This window comes from Somniosus microcephalus, chromosome 2 (assembly GCF_052327205.1).
Source record: "Somniosus microcephalus isolate GS21.2 chromosome 2, FLI_Smic_1.0, whole genome shotgun sequence".
NCBI lineage: Eukaryota > Metazoa > Chordata > Chondrichthyes > Squaliformes > Somniosidae > Somniosus > Somniosus microcephalus.
The window spans coordinates 327,949,980-327,971,143 of NC_140988.1; the positions used below are offsets into that span (position 1 = coordinate 327,949,980).

A 21,164-nucleotide genomic window follows, 5' to 3' on the forward strand; every position below is an offset into this window, starting at 1 on the left:
AACAGGTAAACGCCTCTATGGACATGACTTTTGCCCAAATATCTCAAACATTTCAACCCTAAAGCTACAAGTCCCAGCCTTGCAATGGGTGCCATGCAGTGGACACTGCTCATTTGGTGCTGCCTGTGAACACCAAGAGGGAAGGTGTGTTTACCCTGCTTGTTACATTTCGCACAATTTGCAAAGTCCCATGTTTTTCTCAAGGTATGTTACGCTCTCTGCTTTCTGCCCTAAGATACTGTCACCAGGTAGCATGCTTCTTGGATCGAGGAATTGGGGAGCAGCCTGCACCTGGGTCCTCTTTATTACTCTCCAGATGCCGCCATTAGGAGGTAGAGGCCCAGTGAGAACTTTTCTGATTGTCCCTCCATCCTTCTTTGTTGGTGGGAACTTGAACTACAGTTGTCGCCCCACAGTTGAGTGTCAATGCTTAGGATCACAGCAGAGCAGGAGATCATAGAAACACAGAAGATAGGAGCAGGAGTAGGCCATTCGGCCCCTCGAGCCTGCTCTGCCATTAAATAAGATCATGGCTGATCATCCAAATTCAGTACCCTGTTCCTGCCTTCTCCCCATATCCCTTGATCCCTTTAGCCTTAAGAAATATATCCAACTCCTTCTTGAATATATTTAATGAATTGGCCTCTACCGCCTTCTTTGGCAGAGAATTCCACAGGTTCACCACTCTCTGGGTGAAGAAATTCCTCCTCATCTCTGTCCTAAATGGCTTACCCCTTATCGTTAGACTGTGACCCCTGGTTCTGGACTCCCCGACCATCGGGAACATCCTTCCAGCATCTAGTCTGTCGAGTCCTGTTAGAATTTTATAAGTTTCGATGCGATCCCCTCTCATTCTTCTAAACTCCAGCGAGTACAACCCAATCGACCCAATCTCTCCTCATACGTTATTCCTGCCATCCCAGGTATCAGCCTGGTGAATCTTCGCTGCACTCCTTCCATGGCAAGAACATCCTTCCTCAAATAAGGCAACCAAAACTGCACACAATACTCAAGATGTGGTCTCACCAAGGCCCTGTACAACTGCAGCAAGACAAATCAAACCTGATCCTCCCCATTGCCTTGGTTCTCCATTGCACCATGCCTCCATGCTGACCACAACATCTGGACTTTACCATCCTGTTGCTTTTCTCTCTCTTTCTTTCTCTCTCTCATTTTCTTTTCTTTATCTGTACTCAGGTTATTTTTCCTATAAAAATCAGGAATTCCTCTATTTATTCAATGCTACTGCAGTGAAGCTATAATGATACAGGAAGCACAGATATATAAATGCACTGACAGGTATATTTTTTATTCGTTCATGGGTGTCGCTGGCAAGGCCAGCATTTATTGCCCATCTCTAATTGCCCTTGAGAAGGTGGTGGTGAGCCTCCTTCTTGAACTGCTGCAGTCCGTGTGGTGAAGGTACTCCCACAGTGCTGTTAGGGAGGGAGTTCCAAGATTTTGGTAATACACAAAGAAATAACATATAGATATAGATCTAATATTACCCAGCAAAATTCCTTCCTCTTAATGTGTGGCCCTAATAGCATAAGCTCATGATAAAACATTCTTGTTGTTGCATAACATTCAAAGGAGCTGTCAAAATAATGTGCTCAATGGAAACCTCTACAAACTGAAACTGGGGCAGATACTTTCAGCTACAATGCAATGACAGTATACATTATATAGAATAAAACTGGCTTCGGATAAATTTATTAATCATCTATGGCTTCCGTCTCAAAGCTCCACAAGTTAACACATTCACCACTCAGGCTGCATCCTTTGCATGAGGTATTCACAGTTCAATTCCACTTTAGATTGATCTTCACCCAAAATCATGATCTTTCACCACTGACTACCAAATTACTGATGATTTGTTGACTGTCATTTCAATTACCATGGTTCTATGCTGTAAATGGTGTAACAATTTTTTCTAAAAAGGATTCTTACCATCTAGATCGTTCTCTGGTGTTTCGACTGTGAACCAGTCAGATGCTGGGCCTGTTCCATTCACAGTCATGGCAGCAACTTGAAAACTGTACTGCCCTCCTTTGTCCAGACCTGTCAATCAAATCACCACAATGGTTAGTCCAAACACTCATTAGAGGTTTACTTTTTTGCATGATTCATATGCCAGACAAGAAACATCAGGGGCAGGATTTTCATTGGGTCGTGGAAGCGGGATTGGAGGTGTGTGGGGGGTTAAAATCCCGAAATCGGGGGGCATGAACACATCCCACCCCCAACCCGCCTCCATGGCAGTTTCAAAGGAGGCGGGTACCCGACCCGCACTGGGACCCGCCTCTCTGAGGCGGGAAGGGGATTAGTGCCAATTAACTGCCTGTTAACAGGTAGTTAACAGGCAGTTTCTAGCCTAATCCCTATTTTCATTGTTGAAATGTGGGATTCCTGACGGCTCCAAACCGCGGCAAGTTAGCGAGGCAGGCCGTCAGGATGAAGGGCTTGGAGGGGTCAAGATGTCCGGTGTTCAGGTGAGTGATGGGTGCATAGTGCAAAGGTAAGTGTGTTTGGTGTGTGTAAAATGTTTAAAGAAGTTTTACTTACATGTACTTACCTTTATAGCCTTCCTTCCCTCAGGTCTCGGGAGTCCCTCATCTCACCGGCACAGAAAACAGAATGGCCGCGATCTGTCAGAAGTTCCAGCATTCAGCTTTCTGTTCCGGGGAGATCTCTAAATCATCCTGAGAGGGAGGAATTAACTTGGAGTACAGATTGTCAGTGTTTGACAGCTTCAAACAGCTGTCAAATGCTGATATTTCATCTGTCAAAAGGTCATCAGTGCAAACATAGGGGTAGATCTTGACTTTGTGCGATCGTGTAAAATGGGCGATAACGAGTCAGCATGCCCGTTTTACATCTCTCCTGATTTTTATTTAGAACATAAGAACATATGAGCCCTGATATTTTTACTAGGATGTTCATAGTACACATGTAAGGGTAGCAACTGCAAGGATCCACTGCTGGCACAGAGCATTGCTTGCCATGAGCACGGTTAGCAGATAGAGCTGCAACATTATAGCCCCGATTCTGCAGTCACACTTAGCAAGGCTCAGCACTAGTAATAGAGCCTTGTGATTTTTGCCTTATAGTGTTAGTTTGGCCCAGTTGTGCCAGAAGTTTGCAAGTTCAAGTCCCACTCAAGGACTTGAGTGCACAAACTAGGCTGACAATTCAGTGCATCATGAAAGGAGTGCTTTATTGTCAGAGGTAGCCCTTATATTTTTGGGTCCTTTCTGTCCTCCTTACAAAAGATTTATTGGCTTCTGTATTTTAGATTACTCTTCTGGTAAGTACCAACTCCCTGTGACCTTGAGAGTATCTTTACTTGTCCTAATATCTAGAGAAACTTTCAGTAATGTGCTCAGGATAATGGTCAGGAATTTCCTTGGAGCTGCTCCCAAACTGCTGCCGTAACATCGCTGGAAGTGCGGGTGAAAACCTGTTTACAATCGTAAATGGGGTTTTCCATCACAGTGGCAGAGCGGGAGCAGCTTCAAGTACATTCCTGACCAATTAAACAGAAAAATCTTTCAGCTAATTACTTCAGTTACTGGAATCATCCTCTGCTTTCAAAGGATCTTTCTCTGGTCTACAAAAAGCAGCAGAACATCACAATATTAGACCTTATTTCAGAATTTTACTATCGAGCAAATTTATTTAACCACAGATAAACAAATGAGTAAATAATAGTGATATATAACACAATATATTTGCAAAAGAAATTTACATTTTATTTACATAGTTCTTCTTCTTCTCATCATTTGGAGAGCTACACTGGCCAGATCTAACTCTTTGAAGGTTTCAAACTGGTTCGCCTTGATTTAAACAATTCAATTTACTTAAATATCCCAGAAACAGGTTCCCGGGTTCTTTGGATTTAAGTAACTGACAACTCAATTTAGAAAGAAGCTGCCAGTCATACACATAATTGAACCCATCATTACATATTGTTTTTGTTTGAAGTCAGCATTGTTTTTGTTTGAATTACATGGCTTGGTTCTTCTCTCAATCCTGTAGCCCTGTTGACAGCTAGATTCGAAAGTACTTGGCTCTGAAAATGCACAGGTCATGCAATACACTCCCGCCATAACTCCAGTCAGAATGCAACGGAAGCCCCAGGAAATAATAAGAACATAAGAACATAAGAAATAGGAGCAGGAGTAGGCCAATCGGCCCCTCGAGCCTGCTCCACCATTCAATAAGATCATGGCTGATCTGATCCTAACATCAAATCTTCTATCACTCTGCATCCACCCGAACCCATGTGATCTCCCGGGAGAGGCGAAAAACCAGATAAAGACCCAATGGCCAATTTGGGAGAAAAAAATCTGGGAAATTCCTCTCCGACCCATCTAGGCGATCGAAATTCTTCCAGGAGATCACTCTGTCCCTATATTTTCTACAGTACTTACCTTCTGTAAAGGCGATCTCCACCCCAGCCAGGAACAGGAATAAAACCATCTCCTGAAATCTAACAGAATTAGAACACAGTAGGAGCAGAACAAGGCTACACGGCCCCTGGGCCCACTCCACTACCCACAGGGCCATGACCATTCCGAACCCAGACTCATGTCCAATTTCCTGCCCGCTCCCCGTAACCCTTAATTCCCTTTACTTCTAGGAAACTATCTATTTCTGTTTTAAATTTATTTAATGATGTAGCTTCCACAGCTTTCTGGGGCAGTAAATTCCACAAACCTACCACCCTCTGAGTGAAGAAGTTTCTCCTCATCTCAGTTTTGAATGAGCAGCCCCTTATTTTAAGATTATGCCCCCTAGTTCTAGTTTCACCCATCATTGGGAACATCCTCACCGCATCCACCCGATCAAGCCCCTTCACAATCTTATATGTTTCAATAAGATCGCCTCTCATTCTTCTGAACTCCAATGAGTAGAGTCCCAATCTACTCAACCTCTCCTCATATGACCACCCCTTCATCCCCAGGATTAACCGAGTGAACCTTCTTTGTACTGACTCGAGAGCAAGTATGTCTTTTCTTAAGTATGGACACCAAAACTGTATGCAGTATTCCAGGTGCGGCCTCACCAATACCTTGTACAACTGCAGCAATACCTCCCTGTTTTTATATTCCAACCCCCTAGCAATAAAAGCCAACATTCCATTGGCCTTCTTGATCACTTGCTGCACCTGCATACTAACTTTTTGAGTTTCGTGCACCAGGACCCCCAGATCCCTTTGTACTACAGTACTTTCCAGTTTCTTGCCATTAAGATAATAACTTGCTCTATGATTTTTCCTGCCAAAGTGCATAACCTCACACTTTCCAGTATTGTATTCCATCTGCCAAATCTCTGCCCACTTACTTAGCCTGTCTATGTCCCTTTGCAGGTTTTTTATGTCCTCCTCACTCACTACTTTCCGTCCCATCTTTGTATCATCTGCAAACTTTGATATGTTACACTCGGTCCCCTCCTCCAAATCGTTAATATAGATTGTAAAGAGTTGGGGACCCAGCACTGACCCCTGCGGAACACCACTAGTTACTGGTTGCCAATCTGAGAACGAACCATTTATCCCAACTCTCTGCTTTCTGTTAGAGAGCCAATCCTCCACCCACGCCAGAATATTACCCCCAATCCCGTGATTTTTTATCTTGAGCAATAATCTTTTGTGTGGCACCTTGTCAAATGCCTTTTGGAAGTCTAAATACACTACGTCCACTGGTTCCCCTTTATCCACCCTGTATGTTACTTCCTCAAAAAACTCAAGCAAATTTGTTAAACATGACTTCCCCTTCATGAAACCATGCTGAGTTTGCCCTATTAAATTATGTTTATCCAAATGTCCCGTTACTGTCTCCTTAATAATGGACTCTAACATTTTACCAACCACAGATGTTAGGCTAACAGGTCTATAGTTTCCAGCCTTCTGCCTACTACCCTTTTTAAATAAGGGTGTTACATTAGCAGTTTTCCAATCTGCCGGGACCTTTGCTGAGTCCAATGAGTTTTGGAAAATTATTACCAATGCATCCACAATCCCTACCGCTACTTCCCTCAAGACCCTGGGATGCAAGCCATCAGGTCCAGGGGATTTATCCGCCTTGAGTCCCATTATTTTACCAAGTACCACTTCCTTAGTGATTTTAATTGTATTTAGTTCCTCCCCCCCCTAGAGCCCCCTGTTTGTCCAGTGTTGGGATATTCTTAGTGTCCTCTACTGTAAAGACTGATACAAAATAATTGTTCAGTGTTTTTGCCATCTCCATGTTTCCCACCATTAATTTCCCGGTCTCATCCTCTAAGGGACCAACATTTACTTTAGCCACCCTTTTTCTTTTTATATAACTATAGAAACTTTTACTGTCTGTTTTTATATTTTTTGCTAATTTACTTTCATAATCTATCTTCCCTTTCTTAATCAATCTTTTTGTTATTTTTTGCTGTCTTTTAAAGACTTCCCAATCTTTCATCCTCCCACTAGATTTGGCTACCTTATATGCCCTTGTTTTTAGTCGGATACTATCCTTAATTACTTTACTTAGCCACGGATGGCTATCTTTTCTTTTACACCCTTTTTTCCTCAGTGGAATATATTTTTTTTGGAAGTTGTAAAATAACTCCTTAAATGTACACCACTGGTCATGTACCGTCTTACCCTTTAATCTATTTTCCCAGTCCACTCTAATTAATTCCGCTCTCATACCTTCATAGTCTCCTTTATTCAAGCTCAGCACGCTTGTTTGAGATCCAACCTTCTCACCCTCTAATTGAATATGGAACTCAACCATGTTATGGTCACTCATTCCAAGGGGATCCTTTACTCGGACATTTTTAATTAATCCTGTCTCATTACACAGGACCAAATCTAAGGTTGCTTGCCCCCTGGTCGGTTCAGTTACATATTGCTCAAGAAACCCATCCCTAATACACTCAATGAACTCTTCCTCAAGGCTGCTCTGCCCAATTTGATTTGTCCAGTTAATATGATAATTAAAATCCCCCATAATTATAGCTGTTCCCTTATTACAAGCCTCAACTATTTCCTGATTAATACTCCGTCCAACAGAGTTGCAACTGTTCGGAGGCCTATAGACTACACCCACTAGTGTTTTTTTCCCCTTATTATTCCTTACCTCCACCCAAACTGTTTCACTATCCTGCTCCTTTGACCCAATATCATTTCTCTGTATTATAGTGATTCCTTCCTTTATTAACATAGCCACCCCACCTCCTCTCCCTTCCTGCCTGTCCTTCCTGATTGTTAAATAACCTGGTATGTTTAATTCCCAGTCATGGTCACCCTGCAGCCATGTTTCTGTAATGGCCACAAGATCATACCCATATGTCATTATTTGTGCCGTTAACTCATTCATTTTGTTACGAATGCTACGTACATTCAGATAAAGAACTTTCAAATATGTTTTGTAACACTTAGTTCCTGTTTTTTCCCTTTTTAGTACTTTACTTTTTACTCCATATAGACAGGGACCTGGATACAGTCTTTACCTCGAGTTTCCAAGGGGCAAAACATCTATATGCTCAGAATATAGTCTCCTGCATCAGACGGAGCAGGAACTCCGTATGCTGGGGGTTTTAACTTCCACAGCCTCACTAGAAACTAACTAAGTATGGAGGCTGGTATTTTCAGACAGGTAAGGCAAGGGCGGGGATGATGGGGCTAGGTTGGGGAAGCAGCCTGGACTCCTGAAGAAGTAAGCATTTGTTTCTCTTGTAACTGCAGCATCCTCACAATGGCAGCTTCATTCTTTGTTACAGGGGGGCGGGGAGGCCAGACACACCTCCCCCCCGACTGCTCACAAAGGCTGACGTTCCTGGCTGTTTGGAGCAGGCAGGTGCCCAAAATGCACCTGTCGTGGCACAGATGCCCACTGACCCAATGCAAGTTAGCCGCCCTCCCCTTGAACCCACATATTCTGATAGAGTTAGCACTGGCCATCACTGGAATTGTTTCAGGGTCACAGCCCATGCAAATTTAGACCTCTTATGGGTGGTAACTGGACTTAAGGAGTCAGCCATCAAGCCAAAATGAGATAAAACACTTGGGAGAAAAATTCGGTATCGACCATTTTGGGGCGCTAACATTGCCTGGGCGCTAAATTTAGCCACCGCGAAATTCAGTTTTAGCGTCCCAAGAGGGAAGTGGAGCGCTAAATCAAGCATTGCACACTCCTCTTAGGGCACTAACGTCGGGGAGCAGGGCACTACCGCAGAGCGCAACTCAAGTTCCGGCGCTGTCAATTACAAGTACTCAGACAGACTGGCGCATGCGCTGAAAACCGGCATTTCCGATCTGCCAAGAATGCTCTTAACAGATCGGACGCCTGCCCGGGAGAAGGGCCTCTGCGGGCGGATAGTTCCACTTTCTGCAGAACCTCCGCCCACTGAAAACACTTAAAAATCTTATGCCTGGTAAAAGCAGTCGAAAGACCTCCTTCTACCAGCATAAGATTTGAAAAAAGTAAAAAATAATTATTTTTTTTTACTCATTTATAATTTAAACATACTTATAAAAAAGGTAAGTTTCTTTTTAGCCCCGTAATTATTTTTTCAAAAACTTAAATTTTTGTTTAAAATATTTAATTTAATGTAATTTTAACTCATTTTAAAAACATGATGGTTTTAAAAAAAATTATTTAATGTTTTACTGTGTTTTTGGGGTGATCTCCATTCATACTTTTGACATGTCTATCTGTCAAAAGTATGAAGGGAGATTCCCTTCTCCAATTGGCTGGCCTGGCCTACGTGATCCCAGGGATGCTTGCGAACTGCCTGCGCCCCTGGGATACGTGGGCCCTGCGCATTTCGAGTTGGAGAGGCCCAGGAGCGGAAGTGCCTGGACCTCAAGAGCCCTCAGGTAAGAGCGTAGATTTTTTTCCGATGGGAGGCATCCGCACGCAGGAAGCCTCCTATCGGAAATTACGGGCCAATAGTTAGGTAACATCGTGCTTGGGTTTTAAAAGCCTGTAGATTGTAGGAAGAAGAAAGGACTGAGGGAACAAGGATTTCCAGTTTTGAGATCCTGTAGGAGACAATTTGATTTCAACACTTAGAGGATTAAGGGACGAGGAGGAACAGGAGTGTGTAGGCTGGCATAATTAGCACTTCGAAGGAAATAGAGAAGAAAGTTCAGAGAAGCACTGATCATCGTATTGTGAATATCTCCTGTACAGGAGTCCAAATGCAGTGCAATTCTATGTACCCTAGCCTGTATAAGTAATGTACTTGTGCAAAGAGTGTACATCCCTATATACAAATGTAATGCATCCCTATGCATATAACACAAAGATCCCAAACCTGTAAGACATGCATACGTTATACGCATATAATGAGTCTATTTGTGTCACATTTTGAGCAGTAAATTTTACGAATAAGACACTTTTTCCACTCATATTTTACATTCAGTTGATGTCGCCCTTTAATATGGATGTGACATGTATGACAACGATTTTCAGAATGTGCAGCATCACAGACAAAGGCCATGTTCCACTTTGCTGTATCGCTGTCTTTAGACGAATTAGTGATAATAATTCCCAGCTCAGTAACATGATCATTAATCATTAAAACTCATGGCTAGTAATATAGTTAAATACCACTTGTCACTCTATACCCTGTTGAACAGTTACTGTTCAGAATATTACACCACTGTTGGTGCATAACAGGAAAGGTTTTTACACAGCTGTAAGGAGCTGTCATAAGCCAATCACAGCTGCTCACTGTCTAGGCAATGGCTGGCGAAGTGAGTCCCGGCATTGTATGCTGTAAAAGTACAAAGATATTTGACACCCCTCACTGTCAGACAGTGGGCAGTTGCAGCTCTAATCACTAAATATGCTTTCAGTTAACTTAAGGGTCAGATGTTTTTGACCACCATCAATTAAATTTTTATCTTTAGCACTTCCAGGGCAGAATTAATGGCCCTGATATTAATGTGAAGGTGACTTCTGAGCGGGGGGATGGAATTACGTGGGGGAAACCCGGAAGTCAACTGAGTGGGTCGGAATCTGCAATCTCAACTCAATTGTCCCAATTAATTTGAACTTTCGCATCTCCAAGCTGTGCACCCGTATGGCACAATCTCAGCTGCATTTAAAGTGGCAGTTCACAAATGGAAATTGGAGGTATTCAGGATGGATGGTGGACAGAGAGCAAGGGCAGCTCCCAGATTCAATGACACCTCATTGGAATTCTTGCTGGGTGCAGTCAGGAGGAGGAGGACATATTTTGCCCCAGCAATGGGGGAAAAAAAAAAGACTTGCATTTATATAGCGCCTTTCATGACCACCGGACATCCCAAAGCGCTTTACAGCCAATGAAGTACATTTTCTTGAAGTGTAGTCACTGTTGTAATGTAGGAAATGCGGCAGCCAATTTGCGCACAGCAAGCTCCCACAAACAGCAATGTGATAATGACCAGATAATCTGTTTTTGTTATGTTGGTTGAGGGATAAATATTTGCCAGGATACCGGGGATAACTTCCCTACTCTTCTTCAAAGTAGTGCCATGGGATCTTTTCCGTCCACACCTCAGAGAGCCGACAGGGCCTCGGTTAACATTTCATCCGAAAGACGGCACCTCCGACAGTGCAGCACTCCCTCAGTACTGCACTGGAGTGTCAGCCTAGCTTTATGTGCTCAAGTACCTGGAGTGGGACTTGAACCCACAACTTTGACTCAGAGGCAAGTGTGCTACCAAATTTTTTTTTATATTATACTTTATTGAACATTAAGAACATTTACAACATCGTGATCATTACATTGTATGATACAAGTCAATTCCACCGCTCTGCACAGCCATTCCACCACCACATTTTAACATCAAAACCTGAAGTTTAATTTGTCACCTGTAACATATATTAATCGATTGTACTTTAAAAATTGGTTGTAAAATACTGTCCTTAAATTCCTTTCTGAATAAAACATCCACAGAGCCTTATAATGATCTTTTAGCTTATATTTAAAATACTCTTTTAGATTGATTCTCCTCCCCTTAAAAAACAGAGCATTCCTTCTTTGCACAATCACGAATCTAGCCAAACTGAACATTAAATTAATTGCCGCTCCGCTAGACTCTGGCAGACTCTCCTGCAATCCCCATCTCAAAATTGAGTCCCACAGGATTCCCATTCTCGCTCTTCGGTTCCCACCCAGCAAAAAAGCTTCACACAACTGTCGAACATAGTACTTAAAGTCATTTAACTGCGGACATAATACCAGTAAATGGGACAGAGTCTCATCCTGTGTCCCACACATTGGGCAAGTTGCCGCCTCCACTCGTCCAATCTTGTACAAGACCGTCATGGTAAAAATCCGGTTATGAGCCAATTTGAAATCCAGTTCAATCCATTCTGGGCATTTAAAATTCGCCCACACTCCCTTCCAAATCCTGTTGAAGTCCAGCTGTGGGTATATACTCTGCCAGAACTCCTGACCAGCAGGTGTCTTGACTCTCCATTCTCTGAATACCTCATAGAAATCTCGAGTATTACAGTTGTCAAATTGGACCATCTCTCCTCCTTTCTCCAGTACAAAGCTTGGAAAAGCAGGACGCATTTTACTTCCTTTGGAGATTTCCGCATTTATTTCTCCCACCCAATCCTGTGGCATTGCCCTCACAATCTTCTCATACCTGATCCCTATTGCTTTTCCTTCTATCTCCTGATCCTCCTCCCACACCATGTCCCTCACTATCGCTTCTGGCAACCAACCTGGAATTACCTCGTATAATACATCTTTCACAGATATAATCCCAGCTTTTATAAAAGCTTGATTAAATAAAACCTCTCCTTCGATGTTGACCCACCTGTTCAAAAATAAGGGCTGTTCTAAAAATTCCTCAGCCCCCTTGGGCATAAACTGCACACTCTTTAAAAATTGGGCCCAAGTCTCTACAACCCCTTATAAAACCTAGGGAGAAGTTTAAGCGATTTCAAAAACATATTATTGTATTCCATATACAATATCCCCTGCCCTCCTATCCCACTTCGTTTTTAAAAATGCTCAAAACAACTCTTCCAAAAACTTGTATTTGACTTCTGAAGAAATCTCTTCACACATTTGATTCTAAAGGATTTCTTCTTCAAATCAATATCTGGAAAATTGAGTCCTCCCTGATTTCTCCGTCCAATGATGGTATTGTATGCCACCAAGGCTGGTTTCCCTTCCCATAAAAACCTCACACAAGCCTCTCGGATGCACTTTTCTGCCCACTCAGGAATATCCTCCACCATCAATAAGTACCATAGCTTAGATAGCAGGAGAGCAGACACCACTGTCGCTCTTCCTTGCACTTTCAACCACCTTCTTTCCCATCTTCCCAAAATCTTTTTAATTTTCATAACCTTCGGTTCCCAATTTAATCGATCCACTTCATCCCTGTCTTTCTTGCACCCCATATGCACCCCCAGAACTTCCAAAACCTCCACCACCTTAAAGGGACATTCCCCCAACCATTCCCCCCTACCCATCCCTGCAACCAGGCATTGGGACTTACTATAATTCACTCTGGCTCCTGAAGCGCTGCAATATTCCTCCACTACCTCCATAGCTTTCCTCACTGACTCCCCATTTCTCAATGTTAAGGTTATGTCATCTGCATATTGGTGTATCACCGACATCAGCCCAGAACTGGGGACCACAATCCCAACTACACCTTGTTTCTATCGCATCATGTAACCTAATGGTTCTGCTACCAATGTGTACAACAATGGGGACAGGGGACAACCCTGTCTCATTGATCTCTGTATCGGAAAATACTTGGATAAAAAACCATTACATTTAACGCAGCTAAATATGTTTGAATAAAAAATCCTTATCCACTGAATGAAATTTTCCTTGAAACCAAATGTTTCCAAAACCTTCAATAAAAACTCATGAGAGACCCTATCAAAGGCTTTCTCTTGATCTATCTTTAATACATAAGACTCCCTCCCACTCTCTTCCATGAGCTCTATCGCATCTCGGATTGAGACCACGGAGTCTGCGATGTCCCGGCCTATGACTCCATAGGACTGAGAGGGCCAAACTATCTCCGGTAACACCTCCTTCAAACGATTTGCCATAACCCTCGTCAAGATCTTATAATCCACATTTAATAATGTGATGGGCCTCCAATTCTTCAGATCCCGTCTATCCCCTTTATTTTTATATAAGCTAAGCTTATGATACCTCTCCTCATAGATGGGGCCAGGCTTCCCTCAATTTCAATTTCCTTAAAAACTTCTAAGAGCAATGGACTTAAAATCTCAAAAAGTTCTTTATAAAATTCTGCACTTAGTCCATCGGACCCTGGGCTTTTCCCCCCCTTCATTCCACTTATTGCTACTTTTATTTCCGCTAATCCTACTTCTTTGTCACACATGCTTCTCTCATCCTCCTTTAAACCCTCTTCAATAAAAGCAGTAACCGTCTCCATCGCCAAATTGGAAATGTCTTCTTTTGAATATAACTCTTGATAAAAGCTGCTGGCCGCCTCTAAAATCTCCCCACTTTCATGAATGATGTTCTCCCCAACCTTCAACTCTTCAATTAACGATAATCTCTGTCACAGCTTCTCCTGCTCTAGAAAATATCTAGTGCATCTTTCGCCCTCCAATGCATCTCTAGCCTTTGCAGGGAGAATGGCCCCCTTGCATTTTTCAGCTTGCAATAATTCCCACTCTTCCTTTCGCACCCGGAACTTAGTCTCAGCTCTCTTATCCCCTCCATCAACTGCTTTACAGACCTCCATAAACCTTTTGCTTATATTCTCTTCTCGATGCCGGTTAGCTGCCGCCCTCTTTTTCCCATAATGTACCGAAAAAACTGTTACCTCATATTTGAAATTGTTCTTGAAAGAAAGAAGAGTTTGGTGGGACAAAGGTTCCTTCCGAGCATTCTTTATTATATTTATAATCCCATCTTTATAAGCAATTTCTTTCAGGTATTGATTATTTAAAATCCACACCCCTGAACCGATCTTAACTCTGCTGTTCCTAATTCTAAGAACCAAAGCCGAGTGATCACTAAAAAATACTTTTTATAATAAATCTCCATCACCTCTGAACTTAACCCTTCCAGCATTAACACAAAATCTATTCGGCTCTGTTTTAAAATATCACCCACCCAACCTGATCTGGAGAACTCCCTTTTTATGGGGTTCCAGTCCCTCCATAAGTCTCTCAAATTTAAATTTGCCATCATTTATACAATCATCCCTCTGGAGTTATCATCCTTAAAGGTCATCTGGGCTGAAATGTCCATCCGAGATAAAATTACATTAAAATCCCCCACTGTTCCTGGGACTAGGGACAGGGTCACTGGTCAAGGCTTGGAAGCTAAGTAGGGTCAGGCCTGGTTAGTACCTGGAGGGGTGACCATCAGGGAAGACCAGATGCAGAAAATCATGGAAGGAGCCCCGAGGAGGGGCGGCTGGTGAGCAGGCCCGGGCGTTGGGCTGAAGATTGTCGGACAGGAGGAATGGTGGAAATGGAATGGCGGCGCGCACAGACGCAGCGGCTTTGCTTCTCCCAGGACGGTGCTATTTACGTTTAATGTTAATGTTATTTGTACTGGACTCATGGGAGCTTGCAAGATCACATTTTGTTGTTCATGTACTTGTGCATTGTACAATGACAATAAAGTTGAATTATTATACAAGGATTTTCCACCTCTGCCGCTTCAGTGAATAACCCCCGAAAAAACTCGCGACGCTTGCAATGGTCGTTTGGTGCATAGATATTAAAGAGATCGCAATTAAATCCCTCCATTTTTACCCTTAGCCGTAAAAATCTCCCCTCAGTGTCCTTGTCCACCAAGGCAACGTTCTCTTTTATGGACGGACTCACCAAAACAGCCACCCCTCTACGGTTATTGTTTGCAAAACTTGCAAACACCTCTCCCTTCCAAACCTTCTGAACTCTTTCTAGAATATCCTCATTCCAAAAGGTTTCTTGCAGACACAACAAGTCCGAACATTTAAAACCCTGCAGCAACTGCTGCAAATTCTTCTCACCCCTCAGTCCGTTCACATTAATCGAGACCAATGTAATCATGGCTCCAAAGAAGCGAAGTCTGCCCGATAATCTCCCCATCATTTAATCTCTGGCTCTTCCCTCCTCTCATGCTCCTTCTCAACTTTTCGGGCAGCTGTTGCTCTTTCCTGCAGCCTCCGGCTCTTTTTCACCTCCTGTTTGACCCCTTCCTGCTGTTTCAGCCTCTTCCTTGCATTAAGTTTGGGCCCAGGAGCTGCCCTTTCTCCCTCCTTCTGCCCCTCACTAACCTTTCCCTTTCCACATGATGCCACTCCACCCCCGACTTCCATGTCTGTCCCCCTCTAATTCCTCACACTCAAGCTCTTCTGCAACCCCCTGTGCCTGCTCCCCGTCAGATACATAATCCTGCTCCCCGTCAGATACTTCATCTCCCATAGAGAGTCTTCCTGCTATCGCAGTTTCTCCCACTGTGCCGCTCCCTTCGACCACATCTCCACCTCTGACCCTTGCACCTTGTTCCCTCACTCCATGGGACAATGGCGCACCTAAATTGTTCCCTTCTGACGTCTCTATCTCGCCGATCCCATCCTGCTGTCCCTTTAAGGCTCCTGCCTCTGGCACCCTCTCCCCGTCCTGCCCCCTCCCGCTCACCAAGATATCCGACTCCCCACCTCTCCCCGGAGCACCCACATCCACCACACACCCCGCTCCCACCTCCTCTCCCCCCTGCAGACACTAGACTCCCCAGGGGGAGCCGAACTGCACTAAGGCTCGAGTCTGCACTCGACCCTCGCTGCCCGCTGCTGTCTTTGTTCCCCTCCACAGCGCTCGGCATGTTTTCCGCCATCTCCATCCCGTTCTCCGCTCCGCCATCCTCTGCCTCTTCCTGTACTCCTTTTTCCTTCATTTTACCAGTTGTGTCTTCCGACTGCACCGCTCCTCCGGCTGTTCCACACTCATCTCCTGCTCCTTCTCCCATCTCATCACTCATATCGCTCCCTTCTGCCACACATAGCCCACAGCTCTCCGCCTTGCAGCTCCGAGCAATGTGTCCCAACTCACCGCAATTGTAACAATACAGGTCTGGACAGTTTCTTACGAGATGGTCATGTCCAAGACAATAATAGCACACCTTTACTTGGTTATCATGCAGCACACGGAAGTACTGCACTCCTTCCAGTGTCTCGAACTTCATACTGTACGGCAACGACCTCACCCCCTCAGGGAACCGCACCTTTACATACCGAGTTCCGTCTGCTACCCGTGTTCCCGGATAATACCTCCTCTTTATTGCAGAACAGATTTTTATGTCCCACGACTCCAACTTCTTGCTTAGCGCTTCGTCCTCAATGTAAACTGGCAAGTTTAAAAATGAAACCACCACCTCCTCTGAATATAGCAGAGTCACCTCCAAGAATTTCTCACCAACTTTCAGACTGAGTAACAGTCTTTCCACCTCCTCACGGCCACTGACCGTCACCTTGAATCCCACATTTGGCTTAGGTCGGCAGGCAAAGCAGCTTCCCTCGCCACAGTCCTCATGAACTGCCTGGATAATATCCCAAGCTTGAATCTTCTTATCTTCACACTGCACCACCACCGTGTTTTCTTTACCAAACCTCCGGAGGTCCTGGCCCAAATTTTTGCGCCTTTTTTTTTTTTCCTTTCCCACCACAGTTTCTTCCCCAATTAAATTCCTCTCGGGAACATTGTCCTCTGAGGGGCCTGGCACTCCAGACCCCTCAGCAGCCATCTGGCTGTTTTTGTGGGCCAAAAAAGGCCCTAAAACCTGAAAACAAAACCCCAAAACCCACCACCAACTCCCTCCAACTCCCAGCTGCAATCAGGCAACCAGTAACACCTGGCTCACTCCTAGCCCCTCCCACCTAGAGAGTGCTACCCACTGAGCCACAGCTGACACTTACTGACAGGGTGCTCTCACCAAGGCGGCGTGGTTGGAGCTAGCTGAGGAGGGGAGCAGCAGGAGCGTTTTGCCCAGGTCATGGATTCAATGTAGGAAGCGGTTTAATGACCTAAACAGGTCTGGAAAAGCGAGTACTTTTGCTGATTCAACTGCATCCTGTGCTTTAACTATATCCCCCCTTTTTCACTCTGTCTTGCTAAGAGTTCTCCATCACATCACTCCTCACACCCATTTAACTTTCAGCAGCACCCAGCCTTCACTGTCTATGTCCTTCATCGCCTCCCCATTTATCCATCCACTGTTGACACTCACCCCAAACCTTATGCAATGTGATGCATGCATCTCATAGTCACCCTTACCAAATACACTGCATCCATTGGGTGGATACCTCAACTCACAGGTCTGTTTTTCCACTGCTTGTAGGAGAAGAGAGCGTAAAACACAAAGGAGAGGAGCAGGACTTGAGGTGAGACACCACAAGCAGTCCAGCAGGGGAGGACGTCCTGGAGAGAAGCGGCACATCTGCATCCCTATCAGACGTAGATGGAGAGACAGGGAGCTTGCAGCTAGCTAGTGACCGAATTACAAATATCTTTGACACAAATATGCTGACTTCATTTCATCAATGACTGAACTATGAAAAGACGGATTATGGTGATTGTCAAGATTGTGATTTTGCCACGACTAAATCATATCCCTCTCTTTTGTCCTCCAGGGCCTTCACACGTACAGCAAGTGTTGCAGGCCATCCATGAAGACGATTCCTCAGAGGACCTCATTCCTTCTGAGGGTGCACCGTCACAGGACCTACAGCCATGTACCAGCGCAAATACTCACACTTTGGTGGGTCCACTTAGACAGTTAGTTGGGTTTTCACCTGGTGATTCACACCTCACAAGTGACAACGAGGAGACACCGATGGCAGAGATAGCAGTGGAAAGTCCGCACCGTGGACGCAATCCTCTCCAAGCTCTGCTCAGCTGGACAAATGCTGAACCATGGGGGCTATCGTTGAGAACGAGAATGCTAGACGTGTATCAGCAAATTAGCCAGGTACTGACAGAGGTGCCACACACACTCTCCACAATAGCGGAGAAGATGGAGGAGTCCAACTCATTCACTGGTGGATTGGTGGTGCAGGGAATTGCGAGAATGTCTGCCATGGAGAGAGTGGCCGCCTCCATGAAGCTTCAAGCAAGGCTCTCAAATGAGTCGATGCAGGCCATGACCACAGCCGTGCAGACTTTGGATACCAACATGTCTGCCACTTTAAACAGGATGACAGATACCTTATCCGTGACCTTACAGCGTGTTACTAATCTTCACCAATCTGGTCTGCAGCAGAGTGGTAAGAGTGATGTGGCACTGGCCCAGGAAAGGGATGATGGCGAAAGGGGACATGGCAGTGGGAACTCAACTCAAAGCGTTCCCACTTCTCACCCGTTGCCCCCTCAGTCAGTACCCCACACGTTGCTTCGACTCCCAATGGTTGAGTCTTCCACTGCACAGGTACAGGTGGAGCAGTCTTTGGTGGGGCCTTCAGGGGTTCCTAAACCCAGAGGTCATAGGCCAAAAGCATCTCAGCAGTCAGTGCAGGGATTTGAGCAGGGTGCAATCGATTGCACTCTGTACCTGTGAGAAGCCAGCCAGAGAGGTGATTGCCTGCTCATTCTGGCTACTGTTGTCACAGGGAAAGTTTGCATAATTCCCAGCCCTGGTAAACAATCCATCCATTACCTGCCTTATGCATTTTTGTCCAGCAGACTGCGAGGCTCTCAAGATGTCTCCGGCAGCGCCCTGGAAGGAACCAGAGGCGAAAAAATTGAGAGCGGTGATCACTTTCACAGCCAGATCCAGCAGGTCACAAGTCTTCTTCTTGGAGGTTGCAAGGTGTCTGTGACCGCCTGGCGTGACAATCTCAGCCTGCGGAAGCACTGCTCTTCCAAGAGGTCAAGGAAGCTGAGCCTCTGTCTGTAGACCCCGCTCTGTGGGTATTGCCTCCTTCGACCTCAGCCTCTCTGTTGGTCTCCTCTCTGCTGTTCTGCACCTCTCTCCTGTGCACCTGTTGATCCAACCACAGCACGTCGTCACTGCTGTGGATGGAGTGGCAAAAAACATCTATGGCGCCTCCCATCCTGGTGTCTGTTTGATAGGCTCCAATCTTCTCCAAAACCTCTATGCTGACAAGCACTCTCTACTAAATGTTGCAAGAGGGAACTGACAAAGCAGCTGTAAGAGCTGAGCCTTGATTGAGATTGAGCAATCTGAACTTTAACTGGCGAGTTTCCCGAACCTCGAGAAACCCACGGCAGAGGCGTTAAATCCAAAGAAAAATTACATTAATTTGAATAGCCCCTCGTTTCCATGTAATTACGATCTTAAATGATGTCTTCATCGCCCACCCACCTGTGCTAATGATCACACCGACTCCAGCGAGTAAGGTTACTCTCACACAGCCAAACGCACCTCAGTTAAACCCGGGAGTCGGTGTGTCGGGGCCTGATTGCGATCGCGCTTCATTTTTCTCCGATTTTAATTATGCACCCAACCCCAAGCCCAACCCACCTGTTCTTTTCCTCTTAAAACACCCCCCAGTCAGCTTGTTTGGGAGCAATGCTGAGGAAAATGCTAAGCCTTTGACTTCAAACGTCTTGTGGCATTTGTTCAAATATGTGTTTGATTGGCAGCTTTTCTGAAAATTAAATAAGCAGTTACTTAAATGTACTTGGTCACATTTGTGAAGGTATTCATCAGCCTGTCTGTGTCTGTCTGGAGCCTTTAAAGAGAGATCGTCAGGCCAGATAAATTCCATAGATGTTAAGAAAAAGGAACTGCGATGTAAGAATATTTCTTATAACAGTTTAAAACAGCAGTCATGGACTAATTATTATTTTCTAGTACGTGAGGAGCTAGCTAAGATTAATAACTATTGTAAAAATATATCTTCTGTTTCTGCTTTGTTTGTCCTATTATTGTTTAGTACATTTGTTTCATGGTTGAAGCCTAATTCAGAGTCTAGTATATAGTATTATTCTGCTACCTTCCAAAGATAAAGAGGATGATGTGAGATTGTATGATAAAACTAATAGCTGGAATAAACTGTACACTGTTCTCTGTTTGTTCCCTGGGCATTATACCAGATCCAAGAACGTAGCATACCTATCAACAACTTGTATTTACAGTATCTAGTGCCTTGAATGCTAAAAAGCATTGCAAGGCGCTTCACAGACTGATGTGTGGAAAATGGATATTGAGCCAAGAAAGGAGAGATTAGGAGGGGTGAACCAAAAGATTAGCTGATGAGTTTTTTTAAAGCAGGAGAATGAATTGGAGAGGTAAAGGATTTAGAGAGAATTACAGAGCATCAGACCCAGGCAACAGAAGGCTCTGCTACCACTATTGGGGTGAGGGGAAAGGCGGGGGAGCCAGTGGTCAGATTCAGAGGTACAGAAAGTTCAGGGTGATATAGAGCTGGACTGGAGTGATTTAAAATCAGATTTTAAACTTCAGGCACTGGGGGACAGGGAGACAATATAGGTCAGTAAGGACAGTGGTTATGGGCGAGCAAGACTTTGTACAGAGCAGGATACACACGGTGTCAGTAAAAGTGGTCGATGCTTTGAACAGACTGAATCTCACCTGTAAAGAGGTACCAAAGATTGTTGGGTTCCAGGGTCTCCATGTCACCCCTACGGCCAATCTTTTTGTGCCTGATTTTGTATCCAGTAATAAAGCCATTCTGCATATTGGATGGTGGTGGCAGCCAGTTGACCTTTATACTCTGGAAAGCAGAAAGATTACTGACCTTTAGTCATCAATGTTCAATCAAACCTCATTGTAATAGAGTAACAACCCCTTTTAATGCAGCTCAATTAACCCTCATTCAGGTTTTCCAAAACATAGTGAGGCAAATTTTCGGCTTTAATTACACCACTTCAGTGACATTAATTAGGCTGTTGGGAATGGAAAATCCACTGGCTCCCCACCAATTCCCACCACTTCCAAGGTTTTCCTCTAGAGTAGGCGATAATGACAGAGTGACTTCAAATATCATATTTTCCCTCATTACTGCCATGGCAACATCTGACTCTAGTAATGTCACCAACGTACAGGTGGCTAGTGTTGCTAAACGCTGGTGGGAGAGCTTTAAATTTTTAACCCCTCGTCAAGGAGGGGAATCAATCACACACCGACTGATTCACGACTTTTGCCCACAATTTTTACATTTAAACGCAGAAGACCACATCCAAGTTAATTTACAAATA

The 21,164-nt window shown here is 44.4% G+C and overlaps 2 protein-coding genes across 2 annotated transcripts in view; one reads left to right on the top strand and one right to left on the bottom strand.

Moving 5' to 3' along the window:
- Positions 1-20,739, bottom strand: part of LOC147123571 (netrin receptor DCC-like) — a 52,315-nt gene extending 31,576 nt beyond the window's left edge. The window contains exons 1-2 of the mRNA XM_085974785.1: positions 20,539-20,739; positions 1,951-2,061 (exon numbers count right to left, since the gene is read on the bottom strand). Of these exons, the coding sequence (XP_085830911.1) occupies positions 1,951-2,061; positions 20,539-20,644 (217 nt within the window). The 5' untranslated portion in view covers positions 20,645-20,739. The remainder of the gene's footprint in view (positions 1-1,950; positions 2,062-20,538) is intronic.
- Positions 17,551-18,537, top strand: LOC147123572 (uncharacterized). Its single transcript, XM_086004575.1, has one exon. It carries the CDS (start codon positions 17,551-17,553, stop codon positions 18,535-18,537), a length of 987 nt encoding a protein of 328 aa, XP_085860701.1.
- Positions 20,740-21,164: the final 425 nt, after the last annotated feature.

Coding starts and splice junctions, on each gene's coding strand:
- LOC147123572 (XM_086004575.1), top strand. CDS start 17,551: ATGGTGATTGTCAAGATTGTGATTTTGCCACGACTAAATCATATCCCT.